This window comes from Astatotilapia calliptera, chromosome 13, assembly GCF_964374335.1.
Source record: "Astatotilapia calliptera chromosome 13, fAstCal68.1, whole genome shotgun sequence".
NCBI lineage: Eukaryota > Metazoa > Chordata > Actinopteri > Cichliformes > Cichlidae > Astatotilapia > Astatotilapia calliptera.
In genome coordinates, this window is record NC_137434.1 from 32,053,443 (window position 1) to 32,075,695 (window position 22,253).

Sequence of the window (22,253 nt, forward strand, 5' to 3'; positions counted from 1 at the left end):
ACTTTGTTGCTCTTGTTTGCACATTTGCACGTGCACTTTGCTGTCTCTTAACAAAAAAAGTCTTCCTTAGATAGTTAGATAGTTTTTGTTCATTTATGTTAGGCCAGTCTGTCTTGCCTCTGCTAGCCAGCTAACTAGGCCTCTTAGTTAGCTAGTTTAGTGTTTTCTGTTAATTTATGTTGCATGTAGCACCTTGGTCCCGGAGGAACGTTGTTTCGCTTCACTGTGTACTAACTGTACATGGTTGAAGTGACAATAAAGCCAACTTGACTTGACTCATGCTGTTTTGCTCACATTCATAGTCTACAAATGATTTATGAGCGAGGTTTGCACTCGTCTCTCATCTAGAGGAAACTGTTCAGTCACCTGTTGGACTCCCACCATCACAGGTGTATTCCACCTCAGTGCTGCCATCTTCTCAAATTACCGTTCCTGTTTGAGCAGGTCTTTTATTAAAAGTCTGAAGTAACCAACCACAACAGCAGTTGTCGTGAGCTGACACTGTATACATAATATAATAGATAAATGATGCTGCCGCCTGGCCTCAAACCTGTGTGACAGGTCAGCCCTGTGCGGCAGCCTCACCTCAGCAGGGCGGGAGGGGCGCTCGTATCCCGTCACCTGAGGGGACGAGCGCACCCTCCTGTATAAGACAGATGCTTCAGCATCCACAAACACACTCCGGGCGGCAGCAGTCATGGCAGACTTCGGTGGCAAACCCGGGGGAAATGATGGGATTGCGCGTGCTTTGGGACAGCAAGCCGGTGAGTTTGAGGAAAATCTCTCAGATTTCATCAGCTTTAAATATTATTTCAAAGAAGAGAAGAGTTTTTATTCTGCTGTCTGCAACAGCTTCAAACCTCAGAGAGTTTCCTTCAAAAGGTTCAAAGTATGAAGCTAAAATGAAAGATTTTTAATTAGGTCATAACAGTTGAGTTGAATCTCTTCATTAGAAATGTAAACTTACGACCTCTGTTTATTTTGATGTTTCATTCTATTATCATGATTATGATTATCTTACTTTTTCTGTGGTTATCTAAACTGTCCACGCTTTTTAAAATCCTTTTGCTCTTTAAGCAAAAACAGAAAAATGGATAAAATGTTGTGTGGCGATCAGCTGACTGAGCACTCACACTTTAGTTCAGACTCACAACCAGGAAGCGATAACACTGTCTGATACTAAATCACAGACTTTATGAATGAGCAGTCATTTCATTTTCAGCCTGCAGTAAAAAAAATTTAAATATTTAACGTAATTTTTGGACTTTGTTGAGAAGATGAGGTGTGCAACAACATCGATGCAAACACCAACACCGACAGTTCCCCGGTTTGTCCGTCCACATTCCTGCGTGAAACTGACAGGAATTTCCACACGGCCGTGTCGGTGAGGGCGGCCTTGTTTACAGTGCAATCAATCATGTTGTCATAGAAACGTCAATGCAAAGTAAGTGTAATTATCGCACTCGGCCGTCGTTGTTCAGCCTGTTCTGCAAACTCAGCCGCTGAAGCTCAGGGAGCAGACACGAAGCACAGCAGGTACACGCCCACGTCACGCACGCCCACACCGCCCATCAGGTACTGCACACACAAAAAGAGGAAACTGGTCCACGCGTACCCTTCCACAGCAACGCTAACGTGAGGCCAGAAGCTTTAGAGAGCGAGCTGAGGCCACCGAGCTGCTCAGCATGTCTCCAAAAGTAGGGTCACCACAAACTAGCAGCACTACACGCACAGACACGGTTCACCTTTCAGCGGCCGTGGCTCCTGTTTCTTCCCTCTGCCTTCCCTGACCTTTCTTCCATCTGTGGCTGTGGAGCTGTGTCGGCAGGTTGCAGATGGCCAAGTACAGATGAAATAGCTCACGCTGAAAGTAGAAATAAGCAGTAATAATCAGTACATATAAATGTGATGGTGAGAGCCCTTCAGGTGAGGATGCCTAAACGCTGTTTGTTGTGCAGGTAAGGTGGTGGAGGGTGCAGTGAAGAAGGGCATGAGTGCATACGCACAGAAGGGGCAGAAGGGTGGCCAGGAGGGTGAGAAGAAGAAGGAAGGAGGAGGAGGAGGAGGAGGAGGTCTCAACATCGATGACGTGCTGTCATTCGACGGTGGAAACAAAAACGAGGGTCAGGGAGGTGGAGGAGGTGGAGGAGGTGAGCGCTGCCTAATGGAGCAGCATTTTTAAACATTTTGTGTTTACATGTGACTTGGCATCGTGCAGGATGAAAGCAGAAAGCTGATTTAGACCAAATATTTAAATTTGATATGATTTCATTTTGAATTTGATGGCACCCTGTCACGTTATCATCCAAAAAAATCAAACCTGTACAGGTGTTATGAAAGAGGAAAATATCCACAGAGGTCAGTGTGTGGGAGTCGACTCGCTGCTGCCTCTGCTGGACGTGGGAGGAACTGCAGCTTCAGAGACGGCTCCATCTGTGTTTGTCTGATATTAATTTCTCGTTTCTCTCTCAGGTCTGGGGAACGTCGTTGGCGGGTTATTTAAATAGAAAACCTCCTTCAGCCCCATCAAACCTCCACCTGCAGCCTCCTGAGATGACTACATCATATCATGTTTGCTGTGTTTTATCTTCTTTCACTTCATGTTCAGCAGAAAATTCAAATTCTTCCGTCTGATTGTTTTATGATTATTATCATTATATTGTTTGCCTTAATAAACAGGCACAATTAAAAGAGCTTTGTCACCAGTGTGCATTACTTCCTGCTTTATTTGTTTAGTCAGATTTAAGCAGTGTCCCAAATCAGGGTCTGCATCCTCCTGAGGCCGCATCTGTAGGCCGATTACGTCACAGCGACATGACGAAGGCTGCTCCAAATGCGGCCGATAAATGCGTCCTTCATTTCCCCGGATTTGAAGGATGGCTCAGGTGTATAGACTGAGGGACCCACTGCTGCACATCATCTGTGAGGCTTTGCAGCCCTGATGATCCACCAGGACAAACTCAGCAGTGTGTGAGGAAGAGGAGGAGGAAGAGCCAGCAGCAGCTGACAGATGGAGAGAATAGACAGACTGTTCCCTGTTTGTGAAGGACTGCTAGGAAAGTTTAACATAACTAATTGTCTGTCCTGAATCAGTCTTATTAGGTAATGTTCACATAATGTGATCATCCCAGTGTTTCCAGTGTGGGAGAAAGTACTCAGAGTACTCAGGGCCTTCAAGTTACACACTATGAAAGGCAGCAACAAGTTTAATGTTCAGAAACCTAAAGTCTGTATCAGCAGCAGAATGGAGCTAAAATAAATGTTGGTTTCAGTTCTATGAAGCTTTGAGTATTTTGGATCAGTAGCTGCTGTGTTTGTTGCATCATATTGCTGTAATTGTTTATATGCTTTATATATTCTGAGCTAAGTTGATCTATAGTGTTACATCATATTCTATAAGGATGTTATGTGTTTGTAGACTTTCTGCCCAGTTTGACCCATTTAGCAGACGTCAGCCTGTTTAAGGCTCTGATATCTATTCTGTATGACTTAAAGAATAATCCTTTAATTGTCCCACAGGGGGAGATTTGGTTGTAACAACAGCAATAAAAACAAATATACAAACAAACAGGACACAGAACAGAAACATACACTTTTTTTTTTAATATTTACATCAAAGACCATAGTTACCAAAAACAGAGTACTGTACAGTTATTAAAATTAAATACAGATAAGAGGCAAACCCAGGCTGTAGTGTGAATTGGTTAAAGCAGTTATGACATGGTCTGATTTTCTCACCCAATAAAGGAATATTTCATATATCAGTCGACTCTTCATTCTATCAGACACAGTTATCACAGCTCCTACATTTGCTTTTTACACATATATGTAAGCACTGAGCCAAATTTAGTGATGCCAACATATTAAAAGAACAATATTTGTCTCTTATATATAACACATCTGTATATACACTGTCAAAGATACTTACTTGTCTTTGAGTGAAGATTTAAGGTGAGGAAATATAAATAACTGCAGCTTGAATCTTTACTGAAGCTCAGTATTAGACACAGAGTTCAAGCTCACTGCTGTAATAACTAATTAGGACAGAGGCCTTAGACCTCCTGTCCTAATTTCCTCTTGTTAAGAGATTTTCTACATTATACACTATAACCAAATCTCTATAATACAATATAATCAAGTAGGCCTTATATTCTAACCAAGTGTGCCTTATATTTAGTGTGTTCATATATTTTCACATAACCAAGCCTATTGTTGAAGAATCAGCTAACCAAGTTTATTGTTAAAGAGAACATAATGCATTCCTTACTTAAGTGTCTGAAATGTTTGAAATGTTTTGACAGCATGATATAATGATGCATTCTTTCCTATAATGTCTGTGATGTCAGATAAAGCATGATATACTTCTGTATTTTTATCCCAGTGTGTGAAAGATCAGATAAGTTGATTTAATGCTTAACCTCTCGTCAACATCTGTTAAAAGAGGAAGTACTATGTAACCCATTTTTGCCTTATAAATAAAGCAGCGAGCCTGTGCTCGGTGTGGTGTCTTCTCAGAGAGACATTCACCCGTGCGCACGTTTTCTAATTACTCTCTGAGTTGGTCTGCAGTTGTCTCATTTCTCTTACTTGTGTTTTGAACAAATGTCTAAACCCCTGACATTTAATTGGTCCTTCGAGCCGGAGAACTGACTGTTATTTTTAACGTCTAGTTTTCCAACAGACGGTCTTCATCGGATCCTGACGTCGTGACGCCTGCGCTGGAAAAGAGTCTGTGCACAGCAAAAGAAAAACCGGGAGCGTGGAATTCGACCTCCGGTCAGCGTCTTATACAGGCCCCACGGCGCCAGGACCAGATGAACCGGACCCAAAAACGCAGCGCCACAGTAAGGTGAATATGAAACACTGCATTCCATCAAGCGTTAAAATACGTTGATATTGAGATTTTCCTTTAAAATAGTGTAAGCCTGGTGAGCGCCGACAGATCTCATAGTCCAGAGAGGGACTTAAGGAGACAACAGGCAAGAGCGATATTCTAGAAATCGCTATTAAAAGTTCCGGTTGCTCTGGGTAGCAGCTGTAACGGAACGAGTTCCGGTCACTCTAGGAGTGGCTGCAACAGAACAGGTTGAAGGTTACATGAAATAGGCCTATGGAAAATCTCAATAAAAATTATAAAAACGCGCTTTGTTTGTGTTGAAATAGAGGAGTGAGTTGTTTTTACGACCCAATAAGCGGTCGAACCACTTCTCAAACTGTTTTCCTGTGTACACTCACGTATTGGTTAAAGTGGAAAAAGGGTTGTGCGTCATCACGTAAAATCAATAACCGCTCACTCGAATAGCAAGTGAGTAGAAGGCTGTTATTGAAAACCCATTCTCACTTTTGCATGCCAAAGAAGGTGTCACAGTTCTGACGTAATCAGTTCAAAATGGGTAATTCTAAAACTAAAGTAAAATTAACAGCAGATGAAGAAAAGCTTGAAAGAAACTGTCAAAATGCAGGAAAAGTCAGTGCAAATAGGTGGAGAAATCCACATAAAATTTATTGTCCAGCCTGGCAAGGCAAATGCAATCAAGAGTCAATAACTGCTTTAAAAGCTGCTTTGCAAAAAGAACTATTTGAGGAAAAAAGTCAACAGAAAAAAGCAAAACGTGTAGCAGAATGGCGACTTTTCAAAGCATGGGAAGCAGAAAATGATAAACGCAGTGCTAAACGTGCCCAAAAACAAGAAAATAAAGATAAACAGAGAGCTGCAGGAGAGGAAAAAAACCCCCCTCCTTATGCACCTTCCTCTCAGCCCACACACACAGCAGCAGCAGCAGCAGCTGCACCAACCCCTGCGTCACCGCTTCCTGTAATCTCTCCTCACAACCCTTTTGCTCCAGATCCCTATGCTGAGGCAAAACATCAGCTTAATTTTATGACTAAACATAATCACTACAAAAAAGAAGGAACTGTAGGTCAGTTTCCAATGGTTGCCTTATCAAATCCTAGGTATGGGCAACCCAGTGGGCCCGTAGACGCCCAAGGAATCATACCAATAGATGGAGAACCTCTGATATACGCATTCAGACCCTGGTCCCATAAGGACAGAGAGAATGTGCTAAAAGATGTCCCACCCCTTAATGAAGGTTTTCAACAGTGGCGACATGCAGTAGAGTTGATTCGTAGAGGTTGGGGTTTGAATGGTCATGAGATGCTCCAAGTTCTTCAAGATTTATTAGGTTTACGTTTTCCTAGAGTTAGAGGAGCCTACACAGGAAACGACCAAAACGGTGATGTCCTAGGGCCAGATACTCCTCAGTTAGATCAACAAATGAATGACTTGTACGGCAGAATAGAAATCAATTTAGCCCCAAGGCCAGATTATGGAAAAATAGGAGAGTGCAAACAAAAGGAAGGAGAGACAGCATCAGACTATCTGGATCGCTTACGTCCTGTTTTCGGGCAAAATTCAGGACTGAATTACGATCCAAATCCACAGTCTGCTTTTCAACAACAATTAAAAAATGCCTTCCTGAATGGCCTAATGCCCAAAATAAAAACACACGTAGACAAACACTGGGTGACACAAAACACAGGCACTCTGCCTGACGCCCTGCAATATGCTGAGCATGCAGTTAAAGTGCATAAACAGAAAGAAAAAACAGAAGGAGTTTTTATGATTGACCCAGAGACAGGCTTCATAGCTTTCTCAGGACAACAAAAACTAGTCCTACAACACCTGTATGTAACACAGAGTGGCAATGCAGTATGCTCAGTGTTGCAGACAGATGCAGTGCAACGCATAAATAAAATGTTGAACCCTCATGTCTCTGTTGCATGCAACGACCAAACACCTTGGTCTGAGTTAGGCACAGTGCTGAGAAATGTAGAAATGGACAGATATGACAAAACAGAGTGTGAGGGCTGGCAAAAAGGCCGTAGAACAGGGTGCATGAGACTCACGCTGTGTTGGCCGGTGACAGCCACACCGGCTACACATTTAGCCACAACAGAGCAAGACGAATGACAAGTGTTAACAGTTGAAACACATCCTGAACTAGAAAAGCTACCACAAACATTATGGTCTCAAGGACCCACAGACGTAGGCCTAATAAAAGAAGCAGATCCAGTAGTGGTGAAAACTACAACCACATATAGGCCTGTGAAACCACAATATCCTTTGAGTGCAGAGGCGAGAGAAGGAATTGGACCAGTCATAGCAGATATGCAAAAAGCAGGTATTCTCGTGAAAACTAATGAAGCCACGTGTAATACACCAATTTTTCCAGTAAAAAAGGCTAATACAGGAAAATATCGCCTAGTTCATGATCTAAGAGCAATAAACGAGGTAACAGAGCAAATACCTCCGGTGGTTGCAAATCCACACACAATTTTAAATCAAATAACGCCGAAAGAACAGTGGTTCTCTGTAATAGACTTGTCCAATGCTTTCTTCTCTGTGCCTCTACACCCTGACTCACAGAAGCTATTCGGATTCACCTTTAACAATCAAAAGTATACTTATACAAGGTTGCCTCAAGGATTCCAGAATAGCCCCACTCTTTATGCTGAGGCTTTGAGAAAATCAATGTCATCTTGCTCCCTTCCTGCTCCAGGGCAATTTCTGTTGTATGTAGATGATATATTGATTACAGGCCATACACAGGATGAGTGCAAAACAAACACACTGACAGTTTTGCAACATCTCGCAGAGCAAGGCCATAAGGTATCACAGCATAAATTGCAGTTGTGGAGCCAGGAAGTGACATACCTTGGCCACAAACTAACAGGACAAGGCAGACAGCTGTTAGACAGCAGAAAAGTAGCTGTACAAAATGCTCCAAAGCCAATTACTAAACAACAAATGATGAGTTATTTAGGTCTGTGCAATTTCTGTAGATGCTGGATTCCAGAGTATGCACTGCTGGCCCAGCCACTACAGAACCTCATTTATGGTAAAGACCTAGCATTAAAAGACAAAATACAATGGACCCCAGATGCAGAAAAAGCTTTTGTTGATTTAAAAATAGCATTGCAGACATGTACCGTCTTAGCTTTACCTGACTATGAAAGACAGTTCATTCTCCATGTTGATGGTGCAGGAGGGTACATGAAAGCAGTGTTAACTCAAGCTTTTGGAGAAAAACAACGCCCATTAGCTTTCTACTCATGCAAACTTGACTCTGTAGCTGCTGGATTACCTACCTGTGTTCAGGCGTGCGCAGCAGCAGCAGAGGCAGTTAAAAAATGTGCAGACATTGTTTTGGGACATAAGTTGATCATTAAAGTCCCACATGCTGTGACCTCTATTTTGCTCCAAGCAAATCTCTCTTTCCTCACACATGCCAGACAACTTTCTTATGTGGGGATTTTACTTTCGCAATCACATATCACAATAGAGAAGTGTGGCCAGCTAAACCCAAGCACACTTTTGCCGACCCCTCTGGATGGAGAACAACATTGTTGCATTAAAAAATTAGAGGAAGACACAAAGCCTCGCAATGATATACACAGTTCCCCCCAGAGCAGTTTCAGTAATGTTTTTGTGGACGGCTCAGCGTCAAAAGATATTTACGGTAGAAATTGTGTGGGTTACGCGGTCACAACTGTTGATGAAGTGGTAGAGGCAAAAGCTCTCAGTTCCTCAAACTCTGCTCAAAGCGCAGAATTGACCGCAGTCATCAGAGCATGTACACTGTACAAAGGTCAAAGTGTCAATATACACACAGACAGCCAATATGTCTATTCAGCAGTTCATCACTTTGCAAAAATATGGCATAACAGAGGAATGACAACGTCCTCAGGCAACCCAGTTCAACATGCAAACCTTCTAAAAGAGCTATTAGAAGTAATAACGTTGCCAAAAGAATTAGCACTATGCAAATGTGCAGCCCATCAAAAGGATGACACAGAAATAACAAGAGGAAATAATTTTGCTGACAAAGCAGCCAAAGCAGCTGCAGAAAAACACATTGATGTTTTAACAACAGAAACCATAGATTTAATACCATTAGAAATACTAGCAGATGCACAGAAAACAGCATCGCTGAGTGAACAAAAATCTTGGTTGAAAGATGGAGCAGAATTAAAAGACAATCTCATGATGTGTAATGGCAAACCAGTACTTCCGAAAAATTTGCATAAAACTGCTGCATTAGTGACACATGGCAGAACGCATGTGTCAACGGGTGGAATGATTAATATACTCAATAAACAGTTCTATACAAAAAATTTTGAAAGTTCAGCAAAAGAGTTTATTAGAACATGCATGATTTGCCAAAAACACAATGCTCAAGGTAATTTACGACCAAAGCGAGGCCGGTTCCCTAAACCGCCACACCCATTCCATACTATCCACATGGATTTTATAGAACTAAATGAATCTCAATCCTCCAAGTATGCACTTGTGATAATAGATGTATTTTCCAAGTGGCCAGAAATATACCCAGTGAAAAAAGCAGATGCAATTTCAGTAGCAAAATGTTTGTGCAACCATTTCATTCCAACATATGGCATTCCATCTCTGATAAGATCAGACAATGGCACACATTTTGTAAATGAAGTGATAAGTAAAGTTTCTGAAGCTCTAGGCTTCAGCATAAAACATCATTGTTCTTATCATCCACAAAGTGCAGGATTAGTCGAGAGAACTAACGGCACAATTAAACAAAGATTGAGAAAATGTATGGAAGAAACTAAAAAACCATGGCCTGAATGTCTAAGCTTAGTTAAGTTATGGATGAGAATAACTCAAGGAGCAGGTGGTCTAACGCCATTTGAAGTTGTACATGGCAGACACTTCCCTCTCCCCATAACGAGCGAGCCAATTAATAAATCTATTGCAGAAACAACAATGGCAGAATGGATGACAAAACTGTTTGTAAATAAAGAAGTGATTTTAAACAATCAACTGCCGAGTGATCTATCTCCAGTCTCTTGCAGGTTGAACCCCGGTGATTGGATTCTGATTAAAGTCCTCCAGCGGAAAAACTGGAGTGCTCCGAGGTGGGAGGGTCCCCATCAGGTGCTGCTTACTACACCAACAGCTTGTAAAATCGCTGAAAGACCTTCTTGGATCCATCAAAGTCACGTGAAGAAAGTGTTTGCACCACAATAAGATGCCGGTTCCCCCGACTCTCAAGTGATCCCCTGGTGAAGGGAAGGGCTGATTGGGTATACCCCGCCCTTTACCTTCTCGCCAGTGGTCTCCTCACTTGGAGCTCAGGTGTGCCTGGTCGCCCTGAAGAACAAACACATAATAAAGAGTGACCCATCCCACCAAAGAGAGGAACCAATGACAACACCGGGGACGCCTAGAATGCAGAGAGCCAGCATGATGAATCTAGAAGAAGAAGAGCCACCAGCCCCAGCCCCAAAGCTGCTATGCTTAAGTGCTTGTCACTTTCAACGGAAACGGTTCATGTGCCGCCTGATCTGTCTGGTGGCCGGTGTCATCTTAGGGGTGATGCTCCTCTGGCTGATACCTGGAAGAGCCCGCAGGAATAACACCAACTATTCCCCGTCTCAAGAGGTGGACCCATGACAACTCCCATCTAACTGAGATGACCCAAGATCACATTCACCCTTGGATGAACAATGCCTGGTACCGATACCTACACAACACCATAGATGAAAAAGAATGTTATGTCTGTTCTCACATGCCTTCAACTTCAGTCTACCCCACCATATATGGTCGCAAAATGGACAGTCACGTGCAAAGTGAATGTGCAGCAAGTTTCGCCAGCATTGGAAGACAACACTTTACAATCGGCATGACAGCTTCACTCCTAGGTGCAAAAGGCCTGAAGAAGGATGGAATCTGTGACGACAAATTCTGGGTAGATATGACAGTAAAAAACAGAAATGCTTCTGTCCCTTTCCCTGTTTTTATGACCCATACAGAGACATGGCATCCTCTGTGCTTCTACCAAGCGTCAGCGCAAGGACGCCACCCTCTGGGCCATACCGACAACTGCAACACAACCTATGGAGGAGTAGGGTATGGGACAGTCAACCTAAATCAACAGGTAAATGGCACCTATTGGGTACAAGGTATGGCATGGCTGTGCGGACAGCGTGCGTACTTTATGTTGCCACCCAACTGGTCAGGATGCTGTGCACCTATCTTCATTTCAGATCACACTTTTAAGATATCTGTGTACAACAAGACCAGAGTTAGGCGTCATATAGAAATCAAGCCTCATGATTCAATCCTTGGAACAGACGTGCCAGAGGAATTCAAACTCTGGAATACCGGCGACAAGGTAATGCACGCTCTGTTTCCCTGGACAGGAGTAGGAAAACACGCACTACGAATTGAGACCTTAGACTATCGCTTTGGACTGTTTTTGAATGCTTCCAGCCGCATTGACAAATCACAGAATGAAGAAATTGATGCAATCCGCATCACTGTCATGCAACACCGAGTAGCTTTGGACCTTATTCTTGCAGAGAAAGGAGGTCTTTGCGTACTGTTCAACAAGACATGTTGTACTTACATACCTGACAACATACACTCATTAAACATGACAAATGCTTTGAATGTTCTGAGACAACTAAGAGACGCTCAGCAACAGGACTACGTAACCGATGAGCATGGCTGGTGGGACTGGTTGCTGAGCGGCTCCTGGAAATCTTTGCTGATTAAAGGCCTGTTGGCCCTATGTACTGTGATGTTCCTATTTTGCATTTTTGCTGCTTGCATTATCCCTTGTCTGAGACGCATGGTGATGAGTATGTTTAATCGTACTTTAGGAAATTTTGTTTTGATCCAGAGAGATATGGAGGATCCCTTTCGCCAGTATGATATGCTAACTAGAGAGACCAGAGTAGAGAATGTCTATGATAATCTTAATCTTAACAGAGCTGATGTTTAGATACTTCACTGAATGATATGCAAGTTGAAAATGTGATTTAACAAGTGACTATGCATTGATATTGAACATGTGAAATATATTAACAACAGGAGGGAAATGTTAAGAGATTTTCTACATTATACACTATAACCAAATCTCTATAATACAATATAATCAAGTAGGCCTTATATTCTAACCAAGTGTGCCTTATATTTAGTGTGTTCATATATTTTCACATAACCAAGCCTATTGTTGAAGAATCAGCTAACCAAGTTTATTGTTAAAGAGAACATAATGCATTCCTTACTTAAGTGTCTGAAATGTTTGAAATGTTTTGACAGCATGATATAATGATGCATTCTTTCCTATAATGTCTGTGATGTCAGATAAAGCATGATATACTTCTGTATTTTTATCCCAGTGTGTGAAAGATCAGATAAGTTGATTTAATGCTTAACCTCTCGTCAACATCTGTTAAAAGAGGAAGTACTATGTAACCCATTTTTGCCTTATAAATAAAGCAGCGAGCCTGTGCTCGGTGTGGTGTCTTCTCAGAGAGACATTCACCCGTGCGCACGTTTTCTAATTACTCTCTGAGTTGGTCTGCAGTTGTCTCATTTCTCTTACTTGTGTTTTGAACAAATGTCTAAACCCCTGACACCTCTCCTTTCTATTATTGTACGATCTTCTGTACGATATAAAGCGCCAATATAAATTCCAATTAGTTGAAGAGATCAAAGCATTATTCAGGTTATTAAGTTTAAGTAAAATATTCTAATACGCTGTGAAAAGACTTAAACGTTATAGACTTCATCTGTGTAAACAAGCTTTTTTGTGAACTCTAAAATAAGCCTGTTTTCAGCTTTGTGACCTTTTTGCGTAGCCTAATGCTCTCCAAATTCAGGGGCAGCATGCTTCAAAGGACCCGACCCACCTGGTCCACGTAGGACGGGTCCTTCAAAGGCCGGGTAGGCCAGAAGTGCGGAAGCGTAGAGCTGCCACCCAGGCAAAAGAAAAATACAAGTGTATCACGTTATAACGTGAAAGGTTTATTGTTCTAACAAGATACTTTTCCTGTTTGTACAATATAATATTTATATTGTAATAACGTGATATTATGTTGTTCAAACAGGAAAAGTATCTTGTTAGAACAATAAACCTTTCACGTTATAACGTGATACACTTGTATTTTTCTTTTGCCTGGGTGGCAGCTCTACGCTTTCCATACAGAAGTGAGTGGCCTACCCGGCCTACTGAAATTATCCATTGAATTAGCTAAGTAATTCCTAAATGCGTGTAGATTAAATAAAATTATTTTACCTGGATGTGATTGTCTCTGATGAGTCTAAGGTACCAAACATGCCGGTGACAACGATAAAGTTTTTCCAGCTCCTCGAGAATGAAAAATGTACAAAACAACGGAGCGACATTTCTGGGTCAATTTTAAAGTTTTCACGCTGTGGCGCTAGTGACCGGACAAAAAGCGCTACAGCGCACACTGTTAAACCTGGCACCTGGCAGACACACCCACCAGGCCTGAAGAACCGGTGCTCTGTCACACCCACACACACACCTATACACAAACACATGGAAACAAAGGGCAGCAGCACCAAAAATACACATGCTTATTCAAAATCCCTGGATCCTTCAGACCCAGGCCGGTGACACCGGCTCCTGTCATGTTCCTGCTCGCTCGTGGCGTTCAGCTGAGCAGCTGTTGCTGTCGGTACCTATGTCGCAGCCAAAACTCAGGAGAACGAGGGTTCTCAATTGCAGCTCCGATGCTTCCCCTCCATATTAGACAAGCGTCATCAGTGCAGGTCTTTAAATCCAGATTGAAAACCTATTTTTATTCCCGGCTTTTAACTCTGTAGGAAACTGACACCTTTCTTCTCAGTTTTATTGTATGTTTAATTTTGCTTGTTGTGTTGATTTGTGTTGTTCAGCACTTTGGTCTGCCTGCTGTGTTTTTAAAGTGCTATACAAATAAACGATGATGTTGAAATATTAAAGGTAAAAATATTAATGCTGCAGTAGAATATTCCGACTGCTACAGGTGTTGAACTTTGAGCTCATTTTAAATACTTCATATATTCTGTTTATGCATCATATTCTATAAATCATGTGTTTACATGACACGCAGCACAATCACGTGTGGATGTCCACATATCTACGAAATCTGCTGAAAAGGCTCAAGCTGTGTGGGAAATGGTTAACCGTTGGGATCTACAGGGTTATTAAAATGTAAATGAAAAATGAAGCACTGGCAAAAAAAAGTCAACAGGCTGTAAAGTAAAAGAGTAAAATGTCTGTGACAGCGCTTTACTTTTAGATTTGTCCTGCTGGGACACCACTGCTCCAAACGAATGCACAAAACCATCACCGCAGCACAACAAACAGCAGTTCAGCTGTCAGAACCACACTCTGTGTTTTACATTTCTGTGAGGTCACAGCAGGTGGAACAGGTCGAGCTGGTCTGCAAACACACCTGAGAGGTGTCACCGGCTCCAGTCTCACCTCCACCTGCCTGAGAAGGGAAACGTCTCCTCACAGCAACACAGAAAATCACAGACATGGACAAACTGGCCGGGATTGTCGGGAAAAAAGTGGGTGAGTGCAAAAACAGTAATAATGATAAATGGAAAAGAAGTGAAGCTGATTCGTTTTTCTGCTCCTGCTTTGATTGGTGGAGCAGGCGGAGCTGCAGTCAGGTGGAAACTCAAACTTAAGTTTTTTTAGTTGAGCTGATGCACAGACAACAGTAACAACAACTCTTTCAGTGTGCGCTCAAATACTGGACTCAACAGGACAGCTTTTTTCATAATGCTCAGACACATCACAGACCCTGATTCGCTTTGATGGAGAGAAACACAAATAACAGTTTAATTCTTTTATCTTTAATAGTTTTGATATTTTCATGTTCAAGCATTGTCTCAGATTTCAATGTGTGAAAAATACTTTTACAGCTTACATGACAAAGTCGAGACTGGACAACCTTTCTAAACCAGTACGATACACAGTGACATTGCAAACATGCTCACTGTGATCTCACAAGTTCAAGTGAGATCATCTTTTCAAAGATGGCCTCCGGAGCTGGAAAATATAGTTGGAAAATTACTCTCGTTGGGTTCAGCTGAGTGATTATTACTGATTATCAGTATTAACAGTTACCTGGCATGGTTTAACATCCATAAAGCCTTTATACGAGTCGCAGTGGGACAACACCTGATTCTGCGGCTATAAAGGAAACTGAGGAAGAGGAACAGGAAGTGGAAGTGCAGGAAAGAACGTCGTGTATACCCATTATTTTAAACTTGTGCTTTTCGTACAGGAGATGCGGTGGAGGGTGCGGTGAAGGGCGCTCTGCATTTAGGGAACAAAGACAAAGACAAGAATAAGAAGAAAGGTGGAGGAGGAATCTTCTCACGGACAGGAGGCGACAAGGACAAAAAGAAGGAGGTGGACAAGGGCGAAGACAAAGGAGGACTCTTCAACAGAGAGGACGAATATGAGAAGGAGCGGAAGTCCGGATTCAAGGGTCTCTTCACTGAAGGGCCGCTCCCTGAAGCTGGCGGTGGTGGCGGGGCAGCGATGGAAGGAGAAGGTGAAGAAAAACCACAAAGTGCTTCTGCCAACGATGGGGGTACGTATGAGGAGCAGGACTGCACATCGCTCCGTCACACTGAAGCCTCTTTGTATATGGCAACCTCGGAAGTGTACAAGCTGTGCCGCTGAATGGATTCGTTCATAATGTCTCACTTTTGGTTCTTCTCAGATTTGCTGGATGATCTTTTCGAATTGGCTGAAGAAACATCTCAAGGAAACTAAAACAGGAAGCTGTAAAGCACATCCCGACCCCCGAGGAATCAACTCCCACTCCTGAATAAAGACTAAAAAAAAAATCCACTTTTTTGTCCGTCTTTCAGAAACGCACAGCTTCAGGCAGATAACTCGTAAGCTGGAAAGGAAATGGCGTGCCACAAACCATTAGAGGAAAAATGACCAATAATCATCCCACAGATGTAATATTATCTACAGCTACTTTCAGTACATTGATGTTAAGTTAGACTCTTTTTCTCCAATTGATCTTTCTGAGTTAACTTCAATAATTACTTCCTCCAAACCATCAACGTGTCTTTTAGACCCCATTCCTACAAAACTGCTCAAAGAAGTCCTGCCATTAATTAATGCTTCGATCTTAAATATGATCAACCTATCTCTAATAATCAGCATTTAATCATTTGTTATTATTAGAGCTGTCAGCATTAACATGGATCAATCCAACCAATCACAGCAGATGGCCCCGCCCCTCCCTGAGCCTGGTTCTGCCGGAGGTTTCTTCCTGTTAAAAGGGAGTTTTTCCTTCCCACTGTTGCCAGAGTGCTGCTCATAGGGGGTCATATGATTGTTGGGTAATAAAAACTAAAATGCTTGAACATGGACTTTAAATACATTCATTTATTGTTTCTGGTTTGGTTGTCCTTTAATATTGAATAAATTAAATGAATAAATTAGTTATGTGGAATTATTACTCTGGTCAAACAGAGTCTCTGTCACAGTCCTGGGTCTTATGACCCAGTGTTTTGAGTTTCAGTTCTTTTGATGCTGTTAGTGTATGTTCTAGCTTATTATGTTTCCTAGGTGCATCTGTTTATCAGTTCCCCCCTTGTATTGTCATACCCTGTGAAGTCTCCCTTGCCCTTCGCTTCGTGTGTTTCTTATCTATGTGTCTTATGTTGTCAGGTCTGCGTTTCATTAGATTTCCGGTTTTATTTTGAAGGGTTCCTGTGTTCCTAGGTTCAATGTTGTTAATGTTACGCTCCCCTTGTCATGTCGTTATGTTCATGTGTGTCAGCTGTTTCCTCATGTGTTCCCACTTTCCTCATTATCCTCCTGTGTGTATTTAGTCCGCGCGCTTTCAGTCATTCCTGGTCAGGTCGTCTGCTCATCCATGTCTCATCTCCAGGTACCCATGTCAGTTCATTATGGTTAAGGTTTTTCATGTTTTGTTATTAGTTCACCCAGTTTAGGTTATTGTTTAGTTTTCACCCATGCCCTATTATTTTGTACCCTTGTTTCTTGCCTTATTAAACGGCTTGTTTTGTTAATCCACACCACGTTTTGGTCTGCGCTTGAGTCCTTCCCTGCAACACATACGGTCTGCCCCAGCCAGACCGTGACAGTCTCTGAGGTAGCTCATCACACACATAAATAATCCATTTCTATGAACTGATCTAAATGTGAGGAGAAAATACCTGAAACGTTGCACAGGTTTGGTATGACAGTCTACCTGTGACACAGGTGACCAATCAATGACCTTTCTGTGACCTGATGGGGGGTCGTGAATATATGTAATACATGAATACATAAATTAGATGTATAACAAAAAAATAATTATAAAATATGTAATATATGTATATATTGTAAGGCAGACCCTACAATAGTACATACAGAGAAAAACCCAACAATCATATGACCCCCTATGAGCAGCACTTTGGCGACAGTGGGAAGGAAAAACTCCCTTTTAACAGGAAGAAACCTCCAGCAGAACCAGGCTCAGGGAGGGGCGGGGCCATCTGCTGTGATTGGTTGGGGTGAGAGAAGGAAGACAGGATAAAGACATGCTGTGGAAGAGAGACAGAGGTTAATAACAGATATGATTCAATGCAGAGAGGTCTGTTAATACATAGTGAGGGAGAAAGGTGACTGGAAAGGAAAAACTCAATGCATCATGGGAATCCCCGGCAGCCTACGTCTATTGCAGCATAACAAAGGGAGGATTCAGGGTCACCTGGTCCAGCCCTAACTATATGCTTTAGCAAAAAGGAAAGTTTGTGTCAAGGCTCTGTGTGCAGGCAGGCAGAGATGAGGATTCAAATGCAGGACTCGGAAAATGGAATGTAACTCAAAAAACCTCAGCTTTATTGCGGGCAGGAAAACAAACATAAAGTGAGGACGGAACACTGAGACCAAGAACACACAGGCAAAAACTGATGGTACGACGCGACACTGAGCATGGGAAAACACAGGGCTTATATACACAGGGTAGTAACGGGGGAATCGCCAACAGGAGGGAGACACAGCTGGGAGAGATCAGGGCTAACGAGACGGGGGAGCTAAGCTGCACACACTAACATAAGACAAAGACTTTCACAATAAAACAGGAAACATGAATTACTAAACAAGCATGCAGACTTTACACTGAGAGACAGACAGAATGACACATGGAATCTGAACTAAACTAAACGTGAGATATAACTGAGAACAAATCCTTAAGCACGGATAAACAGAAACAAGAAACTAATAATAATCATCATCATCACTACGAGAAGAAAACAATCCATGAAGCAGAAATAAACCAAAACATAATAAACTCAAAATACTGGGTCCAACGGACCCAGAACCGTGACAGTTTGAAGCCTAATCTTGAAAGTAGAGATAGTGTCTGTCTCCTGAATCCAAACTGGAAGCTGGTTCCACAGAAGAGGGGCCTGAAAACTGAAGGCTCTGCCTCCCATTCTACTTTTAAATACTCTAGGAACAACAAGTAGGCCTGCAGAGCGAGAGCGAAGTGCTCTAATAGGGTGATATGGTACTACAAGGTCATTAAGATAAGATGGGGCCTGATTATTTAAGACCTTGTATGTGAGGAGCAGGATTTTGAATTCTGGATTTAACAGGAAGCCAAAACAGGAGAAATCTGCTCTCTTTCTAGTCCCTGTCAGGACTCTTGCTGCAGCATTTTGGATCAGCTGAAGGCTTTTCAGTGAGTTTTTAGGACATTCTGATAATAATGAATTACAGTCGTCCAGCCTGGAAGTAATAAATGCATGAACTAGTTTTATTCTAGGGTCAGATTTGTTATTTTACAGGGGAGCACGTGCACATTGTCTACTGTGCACGTGCACTGGTACAGACTACAAATAACATCTGAGCATCAGAGCAGTAGCTGAGAGTAGAAGCAGAAACAGAAAGTAGCGTATCATAGAAATACTTACTCACTGATTTTGCTTTTGTTTTCAGGTGAGTCACAGTTTAACAGTTCATACACTGTTATTTAAAGTGTGAAGTGTCTGTGGCCTGAAGAGCGTGGCAGCACTTTGAGCTCACATTCAGTGATGGGCGGTTTGTGTTGGCTCATGTTTTGGAACTAGTTCGATGCACAGAAACATACGAAGTAACATCAGTACAGAAAAGGAGAGCACTTCTGTGAATGATGAATTAGCCGGTGGAACAGGTCGGGCTGCTCTGCAGACACACCTGATTCCTCAGCTGAGCCACCTGATGGGCGTCGTCGGCCGCGCTCTCACCTGAGAGCTGAACTTAAAGCACACCTGAGTGCGCCTCAGAGACAGAAACACCGCAGAGATGGACAACCTCGCACAGATAGCCGGCCAAAAAGCGGGTGAGTAAAAAAACAAAGCATCCGTTTATGGTCTGATTCGAAACAGTGAAACTGGCATAAACTCTTCTACTGCAGACATGTAAAGAGGAAAAGATGTTTCATTAGTAAAACCTGAGATTTTCGCAGCCTTTGTTGTTGGCGAGACGGGTCAGAGCAGCTCCTTCCTGCCGGGCTTCACCTCCTCTTTGGCTCCTTTGGTCAGTTTTGTTGCTTGTTGTTAGAAGCAGGCTCAGAGGCAGAGGGCAGATTTATTCTGCGTATCAAGAAAAAAAACAGCTCATATTTTCTTTCGTTTTTGTTCATCTTTACGTCCTTTTGTTCAGGTTACCTGACTTTACCTGGTGCAGGTGAGAAGGCTGCCGTTTTAGTTAATATTCCCCTTTTCAGATTAAGTTAACTTGTGTTTAAGCATTTATTAATGATTGTTAATTATGCATACCCGACCTGTTAACTGATCGTAACTGTGATGTGAGTCCCACGCCCCCCTCGTCAGGGACGAGTCAGAGCTGAGGAATTGCTAGAAAAACCTGTCTGTGTGAGGAGTCAGTCATTTGGGAGGGGCTCAGAGTAGAGACGCCACTTGTCCACGTCATAACATGGGTTCATCTGAGGGCACCTCCCGGGCACCTCTTAGGTGAGGCCCTGGGGCACTCCTGAGTGTCCACCAGAAGATGAGGAGGAGGAGGAGGTGAGGTCATCTGGTCTTTATCGGGTCTAAAATGACTCGATACAGCCTCAGAAGAACAAAAGTGTGACGCACTGCATCATGTCAGCATTTATTTGATAGGAACTAAAGCAAACTGACTCCGCCCCCTGATTCAGCAGCATTAAGTTGCAGTGATGGTTTCTGTTGTGTCCTGTAATGTTAGATACCAAACGGCACCAGCACAGGGTGGTGCTGTAAAAAGGAAGAAAATGTCGTCCAGCGAGAGATCGCCAAGGTGACGAACTGATAAACAGACATGTGACTCCCTGCTGCATTTCATTATGTAAACATATGTGCTGTGTCCATTAAAGGGCAGCAGTTCCTCTTTGCAGCGTCGCTTCAGCTCATTCAGGTTTGCAGCATTCATTCATGCTCAGCTCTGAGCTCTGCAGCAGCTCCATGCAGACGTGCTGTCGCAGATTTGCAGCTGCGCTCAGAGCTTTGTCCTGCTGATGACCAGTTTGGTCCGAACTTTCTGTGAGACAGACGGCCTCACGCTGACTCAAGAATACTTTGGTGTAGAGAGGAGCTCGTGGTGCACTCAGATCATCATTCCTCCTCCACGGTGCTCACAGCTGCTCTGAGGCGTTTGTTTCCTCCAAACGTGCTGCTGTGCATGACGGTCAAACATCTGCAGTTTGGTGTTGTTTGTTCAGAAGCAGCTTTGCTGCCGTGTTCTGTTAAAGAGAAGAATATGGCTTTCTCCTGCAGCCCTCCAAACAACCCACATTTGATGGACAAGTATGGCTGTCATGAAATTTAACCTTTACTGAGGCCTGCAGAGTCTGAGACAGAGCTGTTGGATCTCACCTCTGGGTGAATTTTGGGAACGTTACTGAGTTTCTCCTCAGAGCCTTCAAAACATTAAATGAGGAAAATGTGTTGGAAACCTGAGCTGCAGAGAAGGGGGGCAGTGGAGATCGAGAAAAGATGTTTTTGAACCTAAAGTGTTTGTTTTTTCCGAGCAGGTAGCTTGGTGGAGGGGGCAGTGAAGGGAGCTCTGAATTCAGCCAACAAGAACAAAGGTGAGAAGAAAGGAGGAGGAGGCGGCATCTTCTCGATGTTTGGAGGCAACAAGAACAAAAATAAGGACAAAGACGATAAAGGAGCGCCCCTCCCAAATGTGCCCAACAAAGATGATAGTGGGGGCAAGAAACCAGTACCCGAAGGGAATTTAGCGGGAACTACAGGAGGGAGCGTGGGACCGACGATGGGAGGAGGTGCAGGAGGGAGCGTGGGACCGACGATGGGAGGAGGTGCAGGAGGAAGTGGAGGATCAGCTGGACCTGTAGGACAGGAAGGAGTCACAACAGACAGAGGTAGGGATAAAGAGACCCTCCTGTTGGTGCTCAGCTGTCCGCTCACTGAAGATGAAGCCATGAAGGCTTAAAGTCAGGAAGTTGTTGCTAAAAGAAAACATGTCAGGAAGTGACAAAAGAAAGAATCAGCTACAGGCAGGGTGCTCGCTGCAAGCACCAGTTTTTGCCCCTCAGCAGGCTTCCTGAAGTCAGCCATTCAGAGGAAGCCTTGATAAAAGTTAAAGGGGTTTTTAGGTACTGGGATTCTGGATGAGTCCAGAAATCCAAAGCAGATATATTCACACACGTGTTGCATCTTTTGGTTTAAGTTGTCTTTAGTGAACCTCCGACTGACGTATCAGCAGCCCAGACTCACGTATAATCTGTTTAGAGTTAGTAACCTATCCTCTGTCTTCTTGGTTTGTCTCAGATCTGATGGATGATCTGTTCGAGCTGGGAGACGAAATGAAAGGGAACTGAAGCAAAAGGAAGAAAACCCGACTCCCACAACCACTCAGAGAAGATCCGGAAGGACGAGAGCGCCCACATTTTTCTCTGGTCTACAGTTTTGCACAGAACTAAAGATTTTAATGCATTATCAGCCTATTATTCACCGTGTTTTCTGCTTTTAGATAACCAGTCAGTGTGTTTAACTTTATCATAATAATAGCACCAGCAAAGACGTTATGAATGAATAAATTTAAATGTTTTACTGGAGGGGACTTTTCCTTCTTTTGGTCAGTTTGTCAGTATTTTGTCTCGTAGAAGCTTCTCGTAAACTCCATGGTGGATGTTTTAAAACATATATTAGTTTTAATTTTAAGAAAAATAAAAATCTTACACATAGTTCAATATATGATCATTGAAAATCAATAAAAGCAATCTGAAATAAATACTGTCATAACAAACAGAATTAAATAAAGAAATAAATTTATGAAAATGTGTTTTTTTCCATTTACTTCTGATGTTTTTCCTTATGTTGACATACACTTTGATTCATTATAAACTCAATCATTTAAATAACATTTCAAACCTCAAGATTA

The 22,253-nt window shown here is 42.6% G+C and overlaps 2 protein-coding genes and 3 long non-coding RNA genes across 5 annotated transcripts; 4 read left to right on the forward strand and 1 right to left on the reverse strand.

Moving 5' to 3' along the window:
• The first annotated feature begins 529 nt into the window (after window positions 1-529).
• On the forward strand, window positions 530-2,691 carry LOC113035356 (uncharacterized). The gene is made up of 3 exons (XR_013900862.1): window positions 530-764; window positions 1,959-2,150; window positions 2,473-2,691. It is a non-coding gene; the product is annotated as an uncharacterized LOC113035356 (long non-coding RNA).
• LOC145419571 (uncharacterized) lies at window positions 2,635-12,821 on the reverse strand. The gene is made up of 2 exons (XR_013900864.1): window positions 12,463-12,821; window positions 2,635-4,074 (listed from the first exon to the last, which is right to left on the reverse strand). It is a non-coding gene; the product is annotated as an uncharacterized LOC145419571 (long non-coding RNA).
• LOC113007434 (uncharacterized) lies at window positions 4,698-12,398 on the forward strand. The gene is made up of 2 exons (XR_013900863.1): window positions 4,698-4,849; window positions 9,889-12,398. It is a non-coding gene; the product is annotated as an uncharacterized LOC113007434 (long non-coding RNA).
• Window positions 12,822-14,234: 1,413 nt separating the features above from the next.
• Window positions 14,235-16,918, forward strand: LOC145419573 (uncharacterized). Its single transcript, XM_080287627.1, has 3 exons — window positions 14,235-14,411; window positions 15,133-15,444; window positions 15,577-16,918. The coding sequence occupies exons 1-3, from the start codon at window positions 14,375-14,377 to the stop codon at window positions 15,627-15,629; spliced, it is 402 nt and encodes a 133-aa protein (XP_080143753.1). The 5' UTR covers window positions 14,235-14,374; the 3' UTR covers window positions 15,630-16,918.
• A 2,131-nt stretch (window positions 16,919-19,049) lies between these two features.
• LOC113034488 (uncharacterized) lies at window positions 19,050-22,150 on the forward strand. The gene is made up of 3 exons (XM_026189031.2): window positions 19,050-19,206; window positions 20,881-21,231; window positions 21,641-22,150. Exons 1-3 carry the CDS (start codon window positions 19,170-19,172, stop codon window positions 21,688-21,690), a joined length of 438 nt encoding a protein of 145 aa, XP_026044816.1. The 5' UTR covers window positions 19,050-19,169; the 3' UTR covers window positions 21,691-22,150.
• Window positions 22,151-22,253: the final 103 nt, after the last annotated feature.

What these genes read in the sequence shown, in the direction of transcription:
- LOC145419573 (XM_080287627.1), top strand. Translation starts at nt 14,375, where the DNA reads ATGGACAAACTGGCCGGGATTGTCGGGAAAAAAGTGG. An exon ending in GATTGTCGGGAAAAAAGTGG is followed by an intron (nt 14,412 to 15,132) that starts GTGAGTGCAAAA and finishes CTTTTCGTACAG; the next exon opens with GAGATGCGGTGGAGGGTGCG. An exon ending in TGCTTCTGCCAACGATGGGG is followed by an intron (nt 15,445 to 15,576) that starts GTACGTATGAGG and finishes GGTTCTTCTCAG; the next exon opens with ATTTGCTGGATGATCTTTTC.
- LOC113034488 (XM_026189031.2), top strand. Translation starts at nt 19,170, where the DNA reads ATGGACAACCTCGCACAGATAGCCGGCCAAAAAGCGG. An exon ending in GATAGCCGGCCAAAAAGCGG is followed by an intron (nt 19,207 to 20,880) that starts GTGAGTAAAAAA and finishes TTTTCCGAGCAG; the next exon opens with GTAGCTTGGTGGAGGGGGCA. An exon ending in AGGAGTCACAACAGACAGAG is followed by an intron (nt 21,232 to 21,640) that starts GTAGGGATAAAG and finishes GGTTTGTCTCAG; the next exon opens with ATCTGATGGATGATCTGTTC.